This window comes from Pelobates fuscus, chromosome 1 (genome assembly GCF_036172605.1).
Source record: "Pelobates fuscus isolate aPelFus1 chromosome 1, aPelFus1.pri, whole genome shotgun sequence".
Taxonomy (NCBI): domain Eukaryota; kingdom Metazoa; phylum Chordata; class Amphibia; order Anura; family Pelobatidae; genus Pelobates; species Pelobates fuscus.
This window is the reverse complement of record NC_086317.1, coordinates 319643093-319666827: the sequence shown is the minus strand read 5'-3', so window position 1 is coordinate 319666827 and position 23735 is coordinate 319643093. Positions and strand designations below refer to the sequence as shown.

Sequence of the window (23735 nt, the reverse complement as noted above, 5' to 3'; positions counted from 1 at the left end):
TTTCTTTTAGATCAGGTGAATGGCCAGGTGTGTGTGTATTGTTTATTTGATGGTAAGGTATGTCTTTTTCCTGATGATACTAAGATATGTAACAGGGTTGCTGTACCAGGAGGGATAAGCCAAATGGCAAATGATTTAGGTAAACTAGAAAAATGATCAGAGTTGTGGCAACTGACATTTAATGTGGATAAGTGCAAGATCATGCATCTTGGATGTAAAAACCCACGGGTAGAATATTTGATAGAGTACTAACCTCAACATCTGAGGAAAGGGATTTAGGGGTAATTATTTCAGATGACTTAAAGGTAGGCAGACAATGTAATAGAGCAGCAGGAAATGCTAGCAGAATGGTTGCTTGCATAAGGAGAGGTATTAGCAGTAGAAAGAGAGAAGTGCTCATGCCATTGTACAGAACACTGGTGAGACCTCACTTGGAGTATTGTACACAGTACTGGAGTCTGTATCTCCAGAAGGATATTGATACTTTAGAGAGAGCTCAGAGAAGGGCTACTAAACTGGTTTATTCTTCGAATTACATAGATAGCCAGAGAATCATGGGAGTTGTAGTTCAGCAACATCTGGGGGACCGGAGTTTGAGGACCCCTGGATTACAGGACAAAACTTACAAGGAAAGGTTAAAGGAATTTAACATGTATAGCTTGGAGGAAATACGAGACAGGGGGATATGGTAGAAACATTTAAATACATAAAGGGAATCAACACAGTAAAGGAGGAGACTATATTTAAAAGAAGAAAAACTACCACAGCAAGAGGACATAGTTTTAAATTAGAGGGACAAAGGTTTAAAAATAATATCAGAAAGTATTACTTTACTGAGAGGGCAGTAGATGCATGGAATAGCTTTCCAGCTGAAGTGTTAGAGGCTAACACTGTGAGGGAGTTTAACCCCTTAAGGACACATGACGTGTGTGACACGTCATGATTCCCTTTTATTCCAGAAGTTTGGTCCTTAAGGGGTTAAGCATGCATAGTCAAGGCATAAGGCTATCCTAGCTATAAGAAAAGGCCAGGGACTAATGAAAATATTTAGAAAATTGGGCAGACTAGATCGGGTGAATGGTTTATCTGCCGTCACATTCTATGTTTCTATGTTTATCTGTGGAAGAGATGGCTGCCGTTACCGAATGTGCCATTGTCCTCATGTCAAATAACATTGACCGAGCATGAAGTAGCACTTAGGAGCTGCTTAATATCAGCTTTCATCACAGGAGAAGATTCCTCATCCAAGGATAAATGGTTCCTTTATATGGGTTATTAGCCAGTTCATCAAAAGCTGGATTCTCAGAAGAGGATAAGCCATGTGTTGGCGTAGTCACCATTTTGTGGTGCAGGCCAACTTTGGGCTTTTATAGGTCAGTTATATCTCTGGATCTAAAGTTACAGAGATATTATCCTTTCCAAATACTTAATATCTTTTCGGTGTTCATAATTGCAAAGGAAATCTAGATAGGGTTAAGTTGAAATTGTAACAATAATGTATAATTAGTAATGTTTTACAGAGGAAAGATTCTGCTCAGCAGGCATTTTGGCTCTAAAGCAGGGGATGACAAAAGAAAGTCTTTCTGGATTTTAAGACATCTGATTTTCTCTAGGTATCAGGCAAGCGGATATTATAATAATAATAAATAAATAAAACTAGGACCATCTCCCAATCTTTTGGGTTTTCCAATCTGGCACACTTTGAAACAATCATGCATAAGTGCCAATTGAGTGGAACAGATGGCAGTAGCTGCAAAGTGAATGTGATTTTACACAACTACACTTCAAGTGATTCCATGGTCCAAATAAGACTAATATAATTTTAGAACAATTTTTAACAGAAGTTCTCCAAGGTCACCGGTGTATTTGGAAAAAGTTAAAAAAAAAAAATTAAAGTGAAAGCAATCTAACCATTCTGTTTTTAGCATGTATTCTTGATTTTTAATAATCTAACTACGCCATTCTAGGCCTCACTACTGCATGCTGACCAGTTGAACTACAAAGGCAATCAACATGAAAGGAAATGAAAGTGGTAGCTGTAGTTTTGATGTAACTAGAATTTAAAGAAACCGACTCACATACTTGTCTACTTGTGTGGATTAAAATTAAAACTTTGCCAAATGATTCCTCCTTTATGGAGACCCTTTTTGTGTTTTGTTCCACATATGGAAATTTGTTGCTTCAATTTTAAGCTATTTTTCCTCAACAAGGATCTCCTTTTTACCAATCAACAGACCTCTGGTTCTTTTTTTTTTTGTGGTTCTGGAGTAACCCAGGAGCTTGCTCACTGTGAGCTCAAATGTATTAGTTCCAATGATATTATCCTACATTTTCGGACTGAACAATTAAAAACTACAGATAACAAAACAAAGTTAAGCGATATTAAAAGCATCTCACTGGTGATAAGTGATTACAAAATAAAAGGATCTGACACTTTTAGAGGTCTTTGAATATTTCGCACAGACGCCCGAAATTGACAGATCCAATGTAAGTTAAGGGTGTGTTTTTTTTTTTTCTGTATTCCTGACCTTATAGTGTTAAAACCAACATCTAGCCCCCCTTGGCCCTCATGCCTCCATAGATATAGCAAACTATATATAGATATACAAAAAAGACTTGTATTCAAGCCTGAAGCTCTGCATGCTGCTTGCCTCAGAAAAATAAGCTGTCTGCAGACATCATCAGAAGTGGTGGACTGATCCAATCACAATGCTTCTCCACAGGATTGGCTGAGACTGACAAGGAGGCAGATCAGGGGCAGAGCCAGCACAATTCAAACAGCCCTGGCCAATCAGCATCTCCTCATAGAGATGAATTGAATCAATGAATCTCTATGAGGAAAGTTCAGTGTCTGCATGCAGAGGGTGGAGACACTGAATGTTTGGATGCATTTTAAGCAGCCATGACCCAGGAAGGATCTCTAACAGCCATCTGAGGAGTGGCCAGTGAAGTCATCACTAGACTAATGTAATGTAAACATTTTCTCTGAAAAGACGGTGTTTAAAGCAAAAAGCCAGAAGGTAATTATTCTACTCACCAGAACAAATTCAATAAGCTGTAGTTGTTCGGGTGACTATAGTGTCCCTTTAAATCTACTTGTCTAAGGGACTAAAGTGGTAGCTCAATCTATTTGTCCACCATGACAAACTTTGCTGAACTCTGATTTTTCACAAAATAATTCTGAAAGGAAAAATGGTGGCAAAACAATTTTTTGACTCTACTATAGTCAAAGCACAGCTATTGTTGCCATTTGGATTTATTTTGAAAAAAATTAAGAGTATTGTAAATTACTCATGTCTTACCCGCTGCCCTCCCATAGTCTCTCCCTTTTTCATAGTGTGTATGCTTGTGGTGTGCCATGTATGTGCAGTGAGTACTAGCGGTATGTGCTGGCTTTGTCATGTGCACGTGGTTAGTACTGACTGTGCTTTACGCAAGTATGGTGTAATGTGTGTGTGCTGGCTGTATGTGACTGTGAAACACTGGCCTACCCATACACATGCACAAAGTACACATTCTTTTGTCGCGCACAGCACTTATTACTAGCAGCAACCTGTTCCATGCTGCCTCTGCCCATTTAGGAGCATGTTGGCTGCCAGGATATCACGCTGAATACTGGTGGCCTTTAGTCCCAGGCAATGTAAGGAGTGGTTGGGCTCCTGCCAATCCTCACACCTCTCTTTGAACCATCAGCGACATGTAGCCAGTCCTGGTAAGGCATTTCCGGGTGGGCAGTCTGGCTCTACATGGGCCAGACACACACTCTCTACTGTACAACAACCCTCCCACAAAGTAGTCCAAAGCACGGCTAAAAGAATAAAAAATAAAAAAAATCTTCCTGCACAGAACTGTATGTCTCATGTGTCAAGCAATGTACATTCCACATCCCTGGGGTTCTATGGCCACAGAGTGCAGGGGAGCCAATTGTTGTATTTCCTCAGGGTATCCATCGCGGCTGCCGTCACCTTCTTCCTGCTGTCCTTCTCGGCTCCTGGCACTTCAGTCTGTAGAGGATTCCATGCGACTGTACCATGCCCCATAGACAGACCCTGAATCCCACTGCTGTCATTTGTGACCTTTTGTCAATCTCAGGCTTCACCATAAGACAAAGTAGTTAACATACTTTGCCTTATTACATCTTTGGATTGCGTTGGAATCTCAATGAAATTCCAACACAGTCAAGATCAGTATTTCAAGAGGAATATCTCTAAGAAATACTGAAAAGTGACAGATCTGCTTTAAAGACTCAGTAATATTAACAAACATAAATGACTCAGTGAGGCATTTCTCAAAACAATTTACAAACGATTTAATGATCTCAGAAGACAATCTATTTTCACATTATAAATTATTGGTTTCGGAGTGCATTTTCATTACTTAAGTAAAAACATGTTGAAAATGTGGATTTTTTTTTCCAATGTAAGAAACTTCATTTTGCAGATTGCATAAACATATATGTTTCAACATAGCATACAAACATTGTGTAATTGCAGATCTAATTTTTATAATCTTTTAGCGCTACATTGTTCATGGCAACTACATTTTGGAATGTATGACAATTGTGCAGTGATTCTGATTCTCTCACGGTTATTCATAATTCAAATTTTATTGTTTGGAAATTCAAAGTGAATTCAAAATAAATATCGGATTTTAAGCCAAAATTAACAAAATGGAAACATAGTTGAATTGTGGAATTATTTTTCAGCATAAAAAAAAACAAACACATTTTGAATTCCCCAAAAATCTTATTTAAAAGAATAATGGTTTGCTTTCATCACTTAATTAGCTATGCAAAGTAGTACCTACCACAAACATACAGAAACAAAACTGTATAAAAAAGTAATTATTATTACAATTAGTTATTTGCAAAAAACAAAACAAAAAACAAACAATACAAGAAAACAAGAACAAAATACAATTTCTTATTTCTACACATATTTCCCAATACACCAGAAACATATTATGAGACTTTTGACATATCTCCCCACACCCCTAATTGGCCCAGGTTTGAAAACAATCTCTTATGCATTCAACTGAGCATCTTCTAGGTCTAGGACACAAAACAATGGAATGTCCTCACAGTATTTAAATATATTTCATCCGGTGTGGGATGACAATTTGCCTCATACAAAGTATAGAAATCATCGAACATACAGGAGAAAGAGAATCACTTCATGCCAGGCAAAGCAAGGTGAGAAATGCAAGGAACAGATGTGTAGAAACATTAAATGGCTGCATTAGCTGGCAAGTACAAATGCTTTCATACATGTTGTATTATTGGCCTTTCATAAATCATGTAGTATCCAAATTATCTGTAATACAGTTAACAGTTCTAAAAACAGACATTTGTTATACGTAAATAGATCATTTATGATGAGGGGAATTTTTCTATATTCCCATCTGCATATCGGCAAAGTTGTAAAAGTTGTCTACATCATGAGAAGAGGATGATTTGTTTTCCGATGCAAACACCTGTTGAGAAATATAAAAAAAAATAAAAAAAATTATATAACAGAAAATGGGAACTTTAAAGCAATTCATTCAAAATAAAATTAAAGTACTATAAACGTAAGCATTTCAACACATGTTAATATGTTATATAGCACCTTAAGAAGGAACACAAATCTATATTCCTCACACTATAGTAGTGTCCCTAGTCAGAAATACAGTTTTTCCAGCGCTGAGGCTCACTCAGCGTTCATTACCACTCCTCTTATAAAGGGGTATTGTCCTATGGGTGCTTCCGCATCACATGACAGTTTTACTCTGCCAGTGCAGCTGAAGCACCTCTAGTGGATGTCATACTGACAGCCACTAGAGGTGGACTTTATCTTGCAATGTAAACTTTGCATTTTCTAAACAAACAAGGACACTGCATCAAGACCACTCTGTGGCACTCTTTTCTAAAAAGAAAAAAATGTGCGAGAGACCAAGACTACAGAAGAAAAGACAGATGGGGCATTTACCATTAATTACAGCAAAGTATCACAATTCAGGTGGTCAGTAGACTTGTACACAGACGTGCTTCAGGTAGTAGAAGCAAATCAAATTCCTTTTAATCCACACGTGAGCAGATCGATCCGCAGTCTTTTAATATATTTAAAACTTTTAGTCTACACCCAAATGGGTCAATCCATCCTGGAATTCCCTGTGGATTCTTATTAATTAAATAAGACTCCATTAGTAAATCTAGGACGGATCAGGATATATACAATCCGTTTTTTAAATTGGGATATATATTACAATTTTTGACAAATTTCATTAAATTATAAACGATAATACATTTTTGGTACCGAACTGAACGGACAAAGCTGGCTTGTGATTTAACTTGCTAAATCTTTAACATAAATATAAAAACGAAAACGAAAAAAAGAGCATAACACCAACAAATGACTAACAACTCTAAGGTGATTTTCAATGTTTTATTCAACAGTGTAATATTCAGAGATGTAACAGTTACACTTCTCTGTAAAAGGGCCGGGGAAGTGCTGCTAGAACAGTTGTGAATTTGAGATGTGGACAGGATGTGTTCATATCATACTTGGTTAGCAAGTGTGTATCTTGGTTTGTTCTACAAAAAGTTAGAAAATATTCAGGCACTGCACAGTAGCCTCGTCACCTAATTTTACCACATGACAGAAAGCTTCATATTTTTCTTAACTCAAACTCCAACAGCAGTACAGAATACCTAAACCAAAAGCACCTCTTTCTTTGCTGCTCCTGCATCGGCAGAGGTCAGAGTTTTGGCTTCTGTGGCCTTACTTATTTGCATTCTCCGTATTTGATATTTCATTGTTTGAGTTTACAAAACATTTTGATGAAACTGGGGCTACAGCATGTTTACTTCACTTCGTAATGCTATGTTACTTCTTACACTCTTACATTGAATCAAAAATTATATATTTGTTATATAGTACAATATACCCATATAATGTTCTCAATGTGCTTCATAAAATGCATGTACTCCGTATGCAACACATACACAAGATGCTTTATAATAAAAAAAAAAAAAAAAAAAGCAAACAGAAACCCCTCCTGTTATACATAGAAAACTAGTGACAGGTTACTATTGGGTTTTTCCAACTATTCTACATCCACTCAATTTGATGGCCCCATTTCCAGACATGTTGGTGTATAGATTAAAAATATAACCAACCTTTGTACCACTGAAAGTGTTGCTAATGACTGACTGACAGTTCTCTACCGCACCATCTCCATTAAATTCCAGGGCCACTACAGAACCTTGAATAAAGAATACACGGTATCACACACAATAAGATTGAACATACAATTAGAGCCACACTATCCCCCCCCCCCTTTCAATAGATGTTAAGAGGATGGCTAAAAGTATTTACGTTGAATTACAAATGGTAAACAAAGATTTACTTTTCTATCTTAACACACTGAAAGTAAATCAACATAACCATTAGTTCTACCATTTCCCTTAGTACAACATTAACCCCCTGCCCCCAATGTTGACCTTTACCAGATTTGTGAGAAGTTATAGGGTTAATACTAATTTTAAACATAGAAACCCTCCACCCACACTCAACCAACTGCGTATACCAGTTGAAAAAAAGACTTTTAATATGTTCTCTAACTCTCCAAAATCAATAATTACAGTTTACATTGAAAATATTGGATAAGATGAGCATCAGGCACATAATACCTGATAAATAGTCTCATCAGATTTGAAAACTTAACATTTTTGATAAACGCATTGTTTTACTCTTTAACCGCTGGCAGCACTAGCAGTCTGAGGGCAAATCGTTAGAAATAAAATAAATAAATAAAAAAAACCTAAGGGGGACAGTATACTAGTTAAATAAATGGGTGGTGGGTTTATTGTTCAATACCTAAAAAGTAAAACTAATTAAGCTATAGAATTAAAGTAAAATAAAATTGGTCAGAGAACTAGATACTTTTGCAAGGCACTATATAGACCTCAAAATTATTACCTTAAATATCTTAATCACATTTTCTGTGCTAAAGGTAAAAATGACCAACACTAGCATGCTATTAAAGTACATTTTGCTGGAACACATTATGAATTTATTTTCAGCAATACCGTTCTCCAGGGAAGGTATAAATTCTGATGCTTTGTCCTGAAATACTCTTTTTGCATCTTCAGGCTTCATTGCAACTTCCTTAGTCTGAATAAGGGAAAAGCCTTTTCCAAGCATCTGCATTGTAAATAGAAATGGTAAGCATTGCAGGATTAATTATGAACCGGAAGAAAGAAAATAAACAAACAAAAATACAACTTAAAATGTATGTTTTGTTATTACAAGCGTGCGTCTAACGTGAGATGATGTGCAGAAATACTTCCATTTTGTATGGAAAATTAGGTTAAAATGTATTAACATAAAAAAAATAAAATTACACAATGTTAAAATTCATATCCCAAAATATTTGTCACATTTGTGCAAATTTTACTTTAATTGCACTCTGTTTGACTGTTTGTGCAGCGTGTGCACAGTTGTAGACGCTGTACAGCACACACATAGAGATCCCACAATTATTTCACTTGGCAGCTACTTACAGATGCACTGTAATTTTGCAGGCAATTCTGTGAGCATTTCCAATGCAAATAAGAGCTCTTCCGAAGAAAATACTGGCAAAAGCACTGCTCATAATAACAATCCGTACACATGAGTATACCTCTAGGTTATCCCTTGGGGATTAGTTGCTACAACACATACATCTCTGCAAGAAACCCTGCAAGAAATGGAAGAGGCTTGGCACTACAAGTAAAAGGTTTTAAAAATTGTGAGAACCTGACTTGTGCAACTAGAAAGTGAGCTCTTTTTGACAGACTATTTCAATAAATGTAACTCCCTGGACATTGTAAATGCACCTTCATCTCATCAGATCAGTAACTGGTTAGGTCCAGGGAAAAAAACTATTATTAGCCAGTTAAGGCTTAGAAGATCTAGTAATTCAACCCAAAAATGGGAAAATGAAGTGCAGCATACATACTCCATCACGGAGTATAACAACGCTATGTGATATAATGCATCCTCCCAACCAGCACCATACCATTCTGATATTACAGTAAACATTTACACACCACTCAAAATTTCTACTCGTCCACTAGCCATGGGCAAGTAAAAATGTAACCCCGGCAAGGAGAAATTCCCCCCTTGTGTGTCATTGATCCTTCAGGCTTGCAGTGGAAAGTAACTTTCAGGCTTGTTAAATAGCATTGGGCCTTGATTTATATTACCTCATCAATCATCTTCCTGGCATTCGCAATAGAATAATCCCCAGCAAAGAATACCACTAAGCACGACTCATCACTTTTCTTCGGCCTTTGTCCCCAGGTCACCGGAATGATGCTCCTACTCGCATCAGTAGAAATTCGAACAGCTTTCAGCTCTTCAACATCAGGTAAAGGTACAACGTTTTGGACAGCACAATCACTAGGGAGAAGACTCCAGTTTGTCTCTCCTGAGACGGGGGTGAAATCATGAATGTTGCTCCATGTGTTGTTAAAGATACTTAACCCCGCATCCTTAAACTGGGACGCTAGTTCAGGATAGTAGTATTGGAAGCATCCAAACTTAATTCCAGTGGAGGACTCAATTATAGGCTGAGTGGCACAGCATAAGAATACATCCATTTTGCGGCAGTCCCTAGTACGAAACTGTTGGCATGCCACAATACATTTGCAATCTTTACAGTCACGGAAGAATACACTTCCCTTTACAGGTCCCAGAAAGATGCGGCAGTTTGTACAGTCATCAATAGTGATGGTAGCAGAATGGTCTAAAATATAGATGTTGCAGTTCTCGCACTCTTGTATGACAAACTGCTGGCCGGCTACTTTATCTGGCAATCGGCCTACCGTCTGGTCTTTTAATCCATTAAACATGTAGTCCTTTGGGTCTACCTGTAACGAAAAAGGCACAATTACAAAATGTATCACAGCACATGTTTAAATTAGTATGGCACTCAAATTTGTAAACAGATTTTAACAAAATGTTCAATATGAACAGCCATCACAAAAAATGTGAAACACAAAGCTTTTTTTTACTATTAACCTGTTGTGAGTGGTACTTGGAAAGTTCATGACAAACAATGTATTCTCTGAGGCCTTGTGTTTGGGCACCAGACCCCCAAAACAAGTAGGGTCCAGGAAGGGAGAGCCATTCTAAGTTTACTCTTTTCAGAATTTCAGAATGTTCACTAAATGTAGTCAGAGCTCTCAATGTGACAAGTCTGGAGGTAAAAAGCAAAAGCATTTCTGTTAGCTTTGAAAAGTTAAGAAGGTACAGGCAAGGCTTCAGCTTTAATCAATAGTACATAAGAGCAAAGTAATATGTACGTCCTCTCGGTGTATGCTCACTGTATAAATCCTACGATCTTGTTAAAGTTCCTGACCCGGTAGTTGCGCTTTTAAAAAATTGGTATAATGTATTAAAACACGTATTGAGTTATTGCACAGAGTGACATGTTCCAAGAGCAACATTAATGAAGCTGGTTGAAGACCATCACAAATAAAAAAGAGAATTCATTGTATAACACAGAGCTTGCGGACGTCATATATGCCACAGAAGAAAAAAATAATATATTGCATTCTAGTGATGGCTCAGCAAGGTCAACTTGGGCTGCCATTACTTCTCTCTAGGAAACATTAATCAAAACTAAATGATAATAAAGTGAGCAGTTGTAGCTAATTAATTTAAAGTGCACAATAAAACTTGAAAAGTGTTAATGCAACTCTAATATAAACAAATCCTAAAATACATTAAAAAAAAAAACTATGCGCAATATATACACAAGTCAGTGATGGACATAAAATGTTTTTAGTGCAAATAGAAATTCCCATGCAGACCCATCTGTGTTTTAACATCCACAAAATATACTGAAACACAAAAATAAGTAAAAATGATGCACAATACCCTATATTTGTGTATACTTGTGAATCAAAGAAAAAAGCAAACACACCAGGCCTCCCCAATGAATAATGGAATATTTTTTATTACAAATATATATATATATACACACACACACATACATACATATATATATATATATATATACACACACACACATACATATACCGTATTTTTCGCTCCATAAGACGCACTTTTTTTCCCCTCAAAAGTGAGGGGAAATGTCTGTGCGTCTTATGGAGCGAATATGAAGCTTTACTTACCTGTCTTGCAGCGTTGGCCGGCAGCACAGGGCGCACCGCGGTAGTGGAACTTGAATTTCATGTTCCGGTTTCCGACGGGACTGAAAGGAAGTGTGCACAAGCTGAGTGCGCACTTCCTTTCAGTCCCGCCGGAAACCGGAACATGAAATTCAAGTTCCACTACCGCGGTGCGCCCTGTGCTGCCGGCCAACGCTGCAAGACAGGCAAGTAATTATGGGACAAGGGGAGGGGGACAGTATGGGAGAGAAGAATATGGGGAGGGGGGATGAAGTCTATGGGGAGGGGGGGGATGAAGTCTATGGGGAGGGGGGGGGATGAAGTCTATGGGGAGGGGGATGAAGTCTATGGGGAGGGGGGGGGATGAAGTCTATGGGGAGGGGGGGGGATGAAGTCTATGGGGAGGGGGGGATGAAGTCTATGGGGAGGGGGGGGGATGAAGTCTATGGGGAGGGGGGGGATGAAGTCTATGGGGAGGGGGGGGATGAAGTCTATGGGGAGGGGGGGGATGAAGTCTATGGGGAGGGGGGGGATGAAGTCTATGGGGAGGGGGGGGATGAAGTCTATGGGGAGGGGGAGATGAAGTCTATGGGGAGGGGGGGGGGAGATGAAGTCTATGGGGAGGGGGGGGGGAGATGAAGTCTATGGGGAGGGGGGGGGAGATGAAGTCTATGGGGAGGGGGGGGGAGATGAAGTCTATGGGGAGGGGGGGGGGAGATGAAGTCTATGGGGAGGGGGGGGGGAGATGAAGTCTATGGGGAGGGGGGGGAGATGAAGTCTATGGGGAGGGGGGGGAGATGAAGTCTATGGGGAGGGGGGGAGATGAAGTCTATGGGGAGGGGGGGAGATGAAGTCTATGGGGAGGGGGGGGGAGATGAAGTCTATGGGGAGGGGGGGGGAGATGAAGTCTATGGGGAGGGGGGGATGAAGTCTATGGGGAGGGGGGGGATGAAGTCTATGGGGAGGGGGAGATGAAGTCTATGGGGAGGGGGAGATGAAGTCTATGGGGAGGGGGAGATGAAGTCTATGGGGAGGGGGAGATGAAGTCTATGGGGAGGGGGAGATGAAGTCTATGGGGAGGGGGAGATGAAGTCTATGGGGAGGGGGAGATGAAGTCTATGGGGAGGGGGAGATGAAGTCTATGGGGAGGGGGAGATGAAGTCTATGGGGAGGGGGAGATGAAGTCTATGGGGAGGGGGGGGGAGATGAAGTCTATGGGGAGGGGGGGAGATGAAGTCTATGGGGAGGGGGGGGAGATGAAGTCTATGGGGAGGGGGGGGAGATGAAGTCTATGGGGAGGGGGGGGCGATGAAATCTATGGGGAGGGGGGGGATGAAGTCTATGGGGAGGGGGGGGGATGAAGTCTATGGGGAGGGGGGGGATGAAGTCTATGGGGAGGGGGGGGATGAAGTCTATGGGGAGGGGGGGGGGATGAAGTCTATGGGGAGGGGGGGGATGAAGTCTATGGGGAGGGGGTGGGTGAAGACTATGGGAGAGAGGAGAAGACTATGGGAGGGGGGACACTATGGGACAGGGGAGAAAAAAATATTCTGTACAAACTGTCCCATAGTAAGAAACACTATGGGACAGTTTGTTCAGAATATTTTTTTTCTGGGTTTCTTCCTCTAAAAAATAGGTGCGTCTTATGGTGAGGTGCGTCTTATGGAGCGAAAAATACGGTATATACACACACACACACACATATATATACACACACACACACACACACACACATATATATACACACACACACATACATATATATATATACATATATACACACACACACACACATACATATATATATACATATATACACACACACACACATACATATATATATATACATATATACACACACACACACATATATATATATATACATATATACACACACACACACATATATATACACACACATATACATATATACACACACATATACATATATACACACACATATACATATATACACACACATACATACACATACATATATACACACACACACATACATATATACACACACACACACACACATACATATATACACACACACATATATACACACACACACACACACATACATATATACACACACACACACACATACATATATACACACACACACACACACACACACATATATACACATATATATACACACACATACACACACACACACATATACACACACACACACACACACATACATACATACATATATATATATATATATATATATATATATATATATATATATATATATATATATATATAAATAAAGATGATTCAGGCACTCTCCCTTAAAGGAATAAAAGTTTTCTTGCCTTCGGTGCTACCAGCGTCTGAAATATGCAGCCAAAGATGAAGTAGGAGCACTCAAAAGGACTTTTTCCGTGGTTTTAATGTGGTAAAAAAGTTTACAACAAAGTGTAACGCATCAAATCAATCGACGTTTCGACCCCTAAGGGTCTTTTTCAAGATCGATATATATATATATATATATACACACGGTTTTTAAGCCCCTTTAATAATGGCCTAAAAAGCAGTTAACTGGTTAAAACCCTCAAAAAAATTAGTGGCTATGTGCCACTCAAATAATCCAGCTCCTGGCTTCACCCTAAACTAGACGTTTATACTTGTTCTACTGTAAGATTTGCAGGGTTATTTGCATTAGTGAAGGCTCTGTGTTTTGTTTAAGAAATTTATTTCCAGAACATAATTTTGCAGCTGTTTGCTTATTTTTGTAAGTAAAACAACAAAGAAAAAAAAAAAAAAAAGGTTACCTGCACTCTCCCCTTAATCCCTATGTATATTTAGACAAATGGAGGTCATTTAGTTACTCCAATGGCCATTGGAGGGAATGCCCGCCTGCCAACGTCCAGGCAGACCCCCCTAAGCGGGTCCTACACTGACCCTTCACCTTGCTTCCTTGAGCTTCTGGCAAAGATATCTCTAATGAGACAGAGAGGGGTATTTTTTATATACACCCCTATATACTTATTAATCCTTAATAGGGAACACATGTAATGGGCGGCAGCATTGTAACTAAGCTGCGTGATACAAAAAGTGAATATAAAAAGATAAGTCCTGCCCTCACTCCCATCACTCCTGGGCGGCAGCAACGTTGTTTGGTTTTTACTATATATTGGGGCTGAAGTGTACTGTGGTTGTTGCTGCCGCCCAGGAGTGATGGGAGTGAGCGCAGGACTTCTCTTTTTGTATTTATTTTTGTAAGTGTTAGTTCATATACATTTTAAACTGTCATTTGTTGTTATTAAAAACTGTTAATCTAATTCTGTCTGATTTAAGTAGAGATATGGATTTAAATCTCTGGATCGTAAATGTGAAATTAGTCATCTGCATGTGATTATTTCTCTGCACAAAATGTAAGTTGTGAAAGGGAATTGTGTTAAAATACACTTTAGTATTTAGGAATACTTCAACTTTATGGCTTATTAACTTGGCAGGTATGTTATAGCAGAATGCAGCAAATTCTGGCAATATCATTATCTGAGAGAATTAAATCTACAGTTTTTCAACAGAAATTCTCAAACAACAAGCTAAGCTTTCAATATTACTTTTTCCATATACATTACAAATACTATGCAAGCTCAATTACAATAAGATAACCTGCTGAGGGTGCTTTAAGATCTTAATGTAGTACGTACTTTTTTTTATTTTTATTTTTTTAAACAGATATTTAAATTTTTTTAATGGATTTTAATATTTGTATTAGTGGTTTCCATCTGAGTATGCAATTGGGTTAATCAGAATTATTAGCCCCAGGCCCAATAGGTTTTTAATCTAGCCCTGCGAATTTTATATAACAAAATTATTTTTGATTAATTTTAAATATGAAATATTAATCTGGTTGTAAATATTAAAAATGATAAAAAAAAATAAAAAAAATCACAATTGAAATTAAGTCTTAATACATGGCAAAAAAATTTTTAGTTGATTCAAATTCACCCTGGTAAGCGGTCAGAGGAAGAAAGAGAAGAAGAAGATCTGTCGGCTAAATGACATCCTGGCGACCAGGAACTTCTTTCAGATTAAGTTGATATAGGTATGAAAGTGTTTTTCTAAGTATTATGCTGACTTTCAAAGACAGAGTTAAATAATCATTGCACGCTAATAAAAAAAAAATATGGGGGGAATAAAATGATAAATAACAACCAGCTTTAACTTGAAGGCAATGATGAGATCAAATGAAGTGCAGTACAAAATTTGTGGGGAGGAGGGGGACTTTATTCAACTCTTTACTCACACATTGGAAAACCAAATACACGATGCCTCTACAGAGGAAGATCATTTAGGTTTTGTTATTGCATGCAACACTACACCAACTGGCAACAGTCCAAGTGGTTTCCACTTTGTGATTGAGGATAAACTGTATTAACATGAACAGATTACACTTTACCTTTACAAGCAAATTTTTTATCTTTTAACAGTTTGTATGACTTGCTTGCTTTCTTGCTGATTATCTTTATTTGATTGAGTAAGTTGGTTTCAATGCAATAACATGTAACAATTGATGTGAACCAGATAATTGAATGATGCAATAATAAATATTACATTAAAGGATATACTGATAAAACATTTTCAGCATCTCTAGTAGATAATGCAATAATCTGGCGCAATGAGAAAAGCTTACTTCCCCTTCCCAGCCATCTGACTAAGAAACCTTCCTGGCACAAAAAAAAAAACACAACAGGGACTTTTTATTTTGAAGAAGCATAACCTTACCCAATGTCATAATTACAGCACATTTATACTTGCCTCAGGAAAGAACAAAAACGAAAACTTAAACTACTAAATCTCAGCATTCAGTTTAGGAGCTGGTGTGGCATTTATGCAAGATGGTACAGCTCCCACATGTAGCTAGATCAAACTTGTTTTCATTACAACCAATCCTAATCAGTTGTACTTTGATTTGATCTCTTCATGTTCTTATTAACCCCTTAGTGATTAGACCGCTTATCAATTTTCTTACCGTTTGGGACCAGGGCTGTTTTTACATTTCTCCGGTGTCTATGTTTAGCTGTAATTTTCCTATCACTCATTAACTGTACCCACACATGTTATATACTATTTTATCATCATTAAATGGTCTTTCTAAAGATACCATTATTTTTATCATATATAATTTACTATAAAAAAAGTTATAAAATATGATGAAACAAATGTAAAAAAAACACCCCACTTTTTCGAACTTTGACCCCGAAAATCTGTTACGCATCTACAACTGCCCAAAAAATTCCGTGCTAAATAGTTTCTAAATTTTGTCCTGAGTTTAGAAACACCCAATGTTAACATGTTCTTAGCTTTTTTGTAACGTTATAGGGCCATAAGTACAAGTAGGACATTGCGGTTATAAATTCTATATTTTTATAATGTATCAACAGTGACATTGTAACACTGTTATCAGTCATAAATCTCTGAATCACACCTCACATGTCTTTTTTTTTTTTTTTTTTTAAAGTAGACATAACGAATCTGGCAAATTTCAATGTGAAAAACTGAAATGCAAGCCTTATTTTTCACCCTGTAACTTTCAAAAACATAAAACCTGTACATGGGGGGTACTGTTATACTCGGGAGACTTTGCTGAACACAAATATTAGTATTTCAAAACAGTAAAACGTATCACAACAATGATATCACCAGTGAAAGTGCCGTTTGTGTGTGAAAAACGTAACTTTCACTGACAATCATCGCTGTGATATGTTTTACCGTTTTGAAACACTAATATTTGCGTTCAGCGAAGTCTACCGAGTAAAACAGTACCCCCCATGTACAGGTTTTAGGGTGTCTTGGAAAGTTACAGGGTTAAATAAAATGCTAGCAAATTTCATTCTCTGGACATATGGCCTGGGTTGTCAGGCAGGTCCCCCAAATTGCAATCAATAAAATTAAGTAAAAATATTACATAAATATGCATGTAGAATTTAAATACACACACATATATACACTACGTGTATATTTATGAATTTATGTAATTATTACATATGGACATATGTATATTTCGTATTATTTATATATATATATATATATATATATATAATTTCATTATAAGTGTAGTTTAAGATATATATACATATACACACACACACACACAAATTAATATCAAAATAGAGTTGAATAAAATTACATCATACATTTTTTTTAAATTTTTAAATAATTTTATTATATAATAAAATTATTAAAAATGATTTATAACACACAATAGTTATTTTATATACAGTGGGACCGAGGTTTACGAATTTAATGCGTTCTCCAGGACGTTACTTATTGCGAAAAAATTGTAAACTGAAACACTGTTTCCCATAGGAATGCATTGAAAACCAATTAATCCGTTCTGGAGGTCAGAAAAAAAGTCAAAATGAGCTGGCATGGAAACCAACCCACAATGCACAACACACAATAAAAAGGCATGCAAACAAAGAAGCTCAGCTCCCTACCTTTCCACAGCTTGAGAAATGCACCAAAAAGTCCCCAAACAACTGTAAACAATTTCCAGAATGGCTCTAAAACTCAATGCAAAAGCCGCTCCAACACCTCCACGTGCTACCCACAGGCTCCAGCATGCATGGGGCGTGCTATAAACCTTACAGGTGCAATGCATCCTGGGGAAACTTGCTTTGTATTGCAAACATTTTTTGTAAACTGAGGCATTATTTTCAATGGATTTTCATTTGTAAACCGAAAATTATGTTAACTGAGGCGTTTGTAAACCGAGGTCCCACTGTGTGTATGTATATATATATATGTATACATACATATACATACACACACACACACAAACGTGTAATTTTACTCTAATATATTAATAAAAAAATACACTTAGTATGATGTTGTATATAAGATATGTACATATTTTTATTTCTTGTCCTGATGAAAGCTCCATGTGGGGGCTAAAACGTTGACACTTTTATATGGATTAAATAAAAGTTCCATTTTATTTGAAAACTTCTACAAACACCTTGGAGTGTGGTCCTTTCTGCTACATCTACATGACTTTGCCAGACCAGCACCGGGCATCATAGAATATTACCAGGAGTGCAAGCCCTTGATATAGATATATAGATAGATATACACATATACATACATAAACACATATATATACATACATACATACTTTAATTTTGTTTTTTTACTTTTTTTCACCAGCAGGGGGAATGCCTGTCAGGTCAGGCAGTCCCCTGCAGGCAACACTATGGACGCCTATTGCGGCCATGTGACCGCTCTTTCAGAGAGATCACATGGCCCATGGGGTCCTATTAATCCGAGGGGGGAATGTCTGGGCTGTCAGACATTCGACGGCAAGGGAACAGCGGCGAACGGGTAAGTAATTAGGATTTCCTCGGACTTACTAGGTACGTCCAAGGTCCTGGGAGGGGGAGGGGGGTTAGTTATATATATTTTTATTTAATTTATTTTAATGAGTGCCTCGACCACTTGAGGCCCTCATCACACAGGCAGAGCATCGGAAGCCTGACCGATGGCTTTTGATGCTCTGCCTCACTGCTGAGCATCACAAAGAGCAACCCGGAAATGATCGTCCCTGGGGAACGATCACCCAGCGGCCCGGCAGTGAGGGGGGTATTGCAGGATGCCTCAACATCTATGCATTGCTGCAATACTCTTAGAGCGGTTGGAAGCGATCATTATCGCTTCCAGCGCTCATATTTGCCGCGAACGTTAACCATTTTTTGTCTGACGTACCCTATACATCCGCGGTCACTAAGGGGTTACGTTTATTTAAAAAAAAACAAAAAACTTTCATGCCAACCTTTTCGTCCTTTCACTTATCCAAAGACACAATAAATGTAACACACTAAATCTAGCAACCTTATTAATGTAGGCCTAAGTCATAAGCTTAATGAAATAAAATAAAATAAAGGGGTTCCAGGCACTCCTCGGTTCAATACAGGCACTTGACAAAGACCTCACGGTCAAAACATTGCTGTGGTTCCAATAAAGTGCCTGTATTGAACCAAGGAGTGCCTGGACCCCCTTTATTTTATTTAATTGATCCTGGGAATCTGGTGTTTGGTTCCGGTCACAGAAAGCACCCTGGCTCTGACTGATGGGAGTGAGTGCAGTTCCATACTTTTTTTTTTTTAAGTCATAGGCTTAGGCCTACATTTTTGAGGGTGAGATGTAACTTATACCAGCTGTGGTGTCAGACTCATCAGACCACAGACTCATACTGGCTGTGGTGTCCTCCTTATCTCAAGTTCTAACCAGTAGTACACACAAGGAAGTTACTCATTCTAGCACGTGGGCATTGGAGCAAAAATGTGTTAATAGATGTTACAATAGGCATGAACACCAAGTTCAACTGAAAGTCACATTTCCCTTAATTGGTCATTGACAAACCTCAATCTGCAGGCTGAACACCATCTTTGTGAATTTGCTGAATTCACCTTTCCATCTGAGACACTAGAATCTTATGTATGATAAATGTAAACAAGAGCTCATACAAACTCACTACGGCAAAATTAGTATTTCATACAGACAAAATCTTCATGGTGTACTCATGCTGACTGTGTTGGAATTTAACTACTTTGTCTCAGTTTATATCCTGCCATTGGGCGGAGTTACCGCCATCTAGAAGTGTCAACCTCCCAGCCGTCACCTGTGACAGTGCTTCTTTGAAGCCTGGCTAGCAACATAGGACTACACATTTTAAGACCAGATGAAAGAATGGACCGTCAATGAAAACAGACTGCACGCAAAGAAGCAGACAGACAATATCAATGGAGGGACAAACGTCAGGATGACCAATGCTAAGGGTGACAAAGGAATAAACAGGAAATAAGCAGGACAGGAATAATGGCCCCTATAAAAGCGAAGTGTCAGAAGTCTATCAGGGTTCAAAATCAAAAAGTAAATTCAAGTCAGAGGACATATTAAAAAGGCCAAACAAGGTTTTATGGTACGTAACATAAAATCACAAGGAGAGACTAGCAGAGCTGGTTTAACCCCTTAAAGGGAATCTCCAGTGCCAGGAAAACAATCAGTTTTCCTGGCACTGCAGGATTCCTCTCCCTCCCACCCCCTAATCCCCGGTTGCTGAAGGGGTGAAAACCACGTCGCTGCCTGCTCCTCCCCTGCCGCTCCACCTTCTGCCTACGTCGGCCGGTGGGCGAGACTGATCCCGCCCACCGGCCGAGGAGACCTAATGCGCATGCGCGGCAATGCTGCGCATGCGCATTAGCGCACCCCATAGGAAAGCATTGAAAGCGATTTTCAATGCTTTCCTATGGGGAATTGAGCGACGCTGGAGGTCCTCACACAGCGTGAGGACGTCCAGCGACGCTCTAGCACAGAAAACCTGTGCTATGAAGCAGGAAGTGCCCTCTAGTGGCTGTCTAAGTGACTGCCTAGTGACAGCCACTAGGGGAGGACTTAACCCTGCAAGGTAATTATTGCAGTTTAAAAAAAAAAACTGCAATAATTACACTTGCAGGGTTAAGGGTAGTGGGAGTTGGCACCCAGACCACTCCAATGGGCAGAAGTGGTCTGGGTGCCTACAGTGTCCCTTTAAGGACACATGACATGTGTGACAGGTCATGATTCCCTTTTATTCCAGAAGTTTGGTCCTTAAGGGGTTAAAGGGACACTATAGTCACCAGAGCAACTACAGCTCAATATAGCTGTTCTGGTGAGTATAGCCTGTTCCCGCAGCCATTTTCGTGTAAGCAGTGGTGTACTTAGGATTGGTGCTGCCCTAGGCAGGACAGTGCTCAGGCACCCCCCCCCTCCCCCGTCCCAATTTAAAATTTTCCCCACCCCTTCCTGTCAAGGCCGCACTTTGACTGACAGAAGCACGAACTCACTGAATGACACATTCACTTAGACACACACATTTCCACCAACACTCATAGAAATTATTATTTTTTTAATTTTAATTTAAATCCACTCAGCCTCCCTGGGGGAGCTGGAGTGGATTGCTTACCCGCGGTCCAGTGGGGCTGCTGGTCGGGCAGGCAGGGGGCGGACAGGCTGAGTAGGTGGAAAGGGAGTTTTAATCTCCCTGCTCAGCTCCCTCGCGCACCGCTTAGTGATGCCGGGAGCCAGTCTGACGTCATATTCCGGCTCCCTCGCTGCCCACCTTTGGGGGACTCAAAAGTGGCCAGCTGGCCAGCTCTTGAGCACCCCAGGACACAAGGCAAGCAAGGGATCTGCCTGGGCGTTTGGGGCGTCTTTGTTTGCTGCACCCTGCAAACTGCCGCCCAAGGCAAATGCCTTGTTTGCCTCGCGTAAGATACATCCCTGCATGTAAGCATTTCCTTTTTAGAGAAAAGGCAATGTTTACATTGCTGCTAAGGGACACCTCCACTGGTAGCCACTCAGAAGGCCGCTAATGTTTTTTCCTGTGCTACACAGTTTGCAGAACCTATGCTCAGAGTCTCCACGCTCTCCTTTAATATTAGAAAAGTTGATAGACACACTAGCTCCCCCTTTATTTTTATTTATAGAGGATTTCAGTCACTGGCTTCTAAAATGGCATGACAGGTTAGCCGGAGGTCAACTGACTGAAAATGTATTGATAAGAAAATGCAACAGCTATTTTAAAAAGCATATGTGGTGGCCACTAACCCTTTCAGGGACATTACGGACACAGTGTTTGAAAACGGACAGTCTGATCTTCACTGCATCACGCCCGGCACCGATTCAGGTAAGACCATAGAGACTAATTGTTTTTAAATAAAAGAATATACTAAAAAGGATATGTGTAGCTAAAAACACATGCACACAGCTGAAATATAGTCCCACTTGTGCATTGATCCTTTTCTCTAAACCTACACACCCACAATAAATACTGAATGTCTACTTCCCCGTATGAATCATAGAGTAAGTGAGCAGAAAGGTATATATTTACTTCAGGCTTGGCTTGACCCCTATTTTATTAATAATAATTTCTGAAAATCTCCAGTGTATGCAATTGCATAGAGAGCACTGCCCAAAGCAGGAAGTGGCTAAAAACTCTCAGTCTATTTCCCCATATCTGATGGCTGATCATAGCCATCCTGTTATACTCAATCACAGCCCTGAGCATATCACAATCTACTGCTCTGTATTTCAGCACATAGCACTAGTTTTACTCATGAAAAGATGCAAGCCAATATTTTTTTTTCATTTATCATGCACAAAATAAATACAAGGAGGCAAGCAATGCCACGACAGTTATTGCCAACATAGATCAACATTTAACCCCTTAACCCCTTAAGGACCAAACTTCTGGAATAAAATGGAATCATGACGTGTCACACACGTCATGTGTCCTTAAGGGGTTAAGGACCGAGGACGGTTCAGGACCGTCATCGGCATTTTTGCCTTGCCGACCGCTGACGGTCCTGAACCGTCCTAACGGTCTTAGTTACTTACCCGATCGCCGTCGTTCCCCCGGCGGCGATCGGCGTTGGTCCCGGTGTGGGGAGACTGCCTGCAGCCCAGACAGTCTCCCCATGGCGGATTAGGACCCCTGTGGCCATGTGATCGCTCAACAGGGCGACCACATGGTCACAATAGGTGTCCATGTGTCTGCCTGCAGGGGGACTGTCTGTGCTGACAGGCAGTCTCCCTGCAAGTGTAAAATCAGAAAAAAAATAAAGGTTAAAGTTAATAAATAAAAATAATAATTATATATGTGTATATATATATATATATATATATATATATATATATATATACATACACACACACGTCTATATATCATATATATATAATGTCATACTAAGTGTATTTTTTTATTAATATGTACATATATTAATATAAAACACACTTATAATTAAATTACACACGTGTATATATAGAATATATAATAACTATATATATTGTATATATATATTATTATAAAATACAAATAAGTAATTTAAATTAAATAAAATGTAAAAATAATAATAAAAATTAAAAAAATATATATTTTTCTATATGAAATTTTATTCTAACTGTATTTTGATATTAATATATATATTTATATCAAAATACACTTAGAATGAAATTGTATATATATCTATGTATATATAAATAAATAAATAAAAAGAATACGAAATATACATATGTCCATATACAAAATTACATAAATAATTATATAAATATACACGTAGACTTAAAATATATAAATATGCATATATATATTTTTACATAATTAAGTAATTTTATTGATTGCAATTTAAGGGACCTGCCTGCCAACCCAGGTCGAAAGTCCAGAGAATTTAATTTGTTAGCACTGTATTTTACCCTGTAACGTTCTACGACACCCTGAAACCTGTACATGGGGGGTACTGTTTTACTCGGGAGACTTCGCTGAACACAAATATTAGTGATTCAAAACAGTAAATCATATCACAGCGATGATATTGTTAGTGAAAGTGACTTTTTTTTTTTCACACACAAACAGCACTTTTACTGATGATATAATTGTTGTGATACATTTTCCAGTTTTGAAACACTAATATTTGTGTTCAGCAAAGTCTCCTGAGTATTACAGTACCCCCCATGTACAGGTTTTATAGCGTTTTGGAAGTTACAGGGTCAAATATATGGGTCAAATATTTTT

General features: G+C 38.7%; 1 protein-coding gene across 1 annotated transcript in view; it reads right to left on the bottom strand.

The window, feature by feature from the left end:
* Positions 1-4873: 4873 nt before the first annotated feature.
* The window catches only part of RP2 (RP2 activator of ARL3 GTPase), a 31308-nt gene continuing 12446 nt past the window's right edge, over positions 4874-23735 (bottom strand). Inside the window, exons 2-5 of the mRNA XM_063459431.1 lie at positions 9227-9892; positions 8069-8183; positions 7157-7242; positions 4874-5472 (exon numbers count right to left, since the gene is read on the bottom strand). Of these exons, the coding sequence (XP_063315501.1) occupies positions 5389-5472; positions 7157-7242; positions 8069-8183; positions 9227-9892 (951 nt within the window). The 3' untranslated portion in view covers positions 4874-5388. The remainder of the gene's footprint in view (positions 5473-7156; positions 7243-8068; positions 8184-9226; positions 9893-23735) is intronic.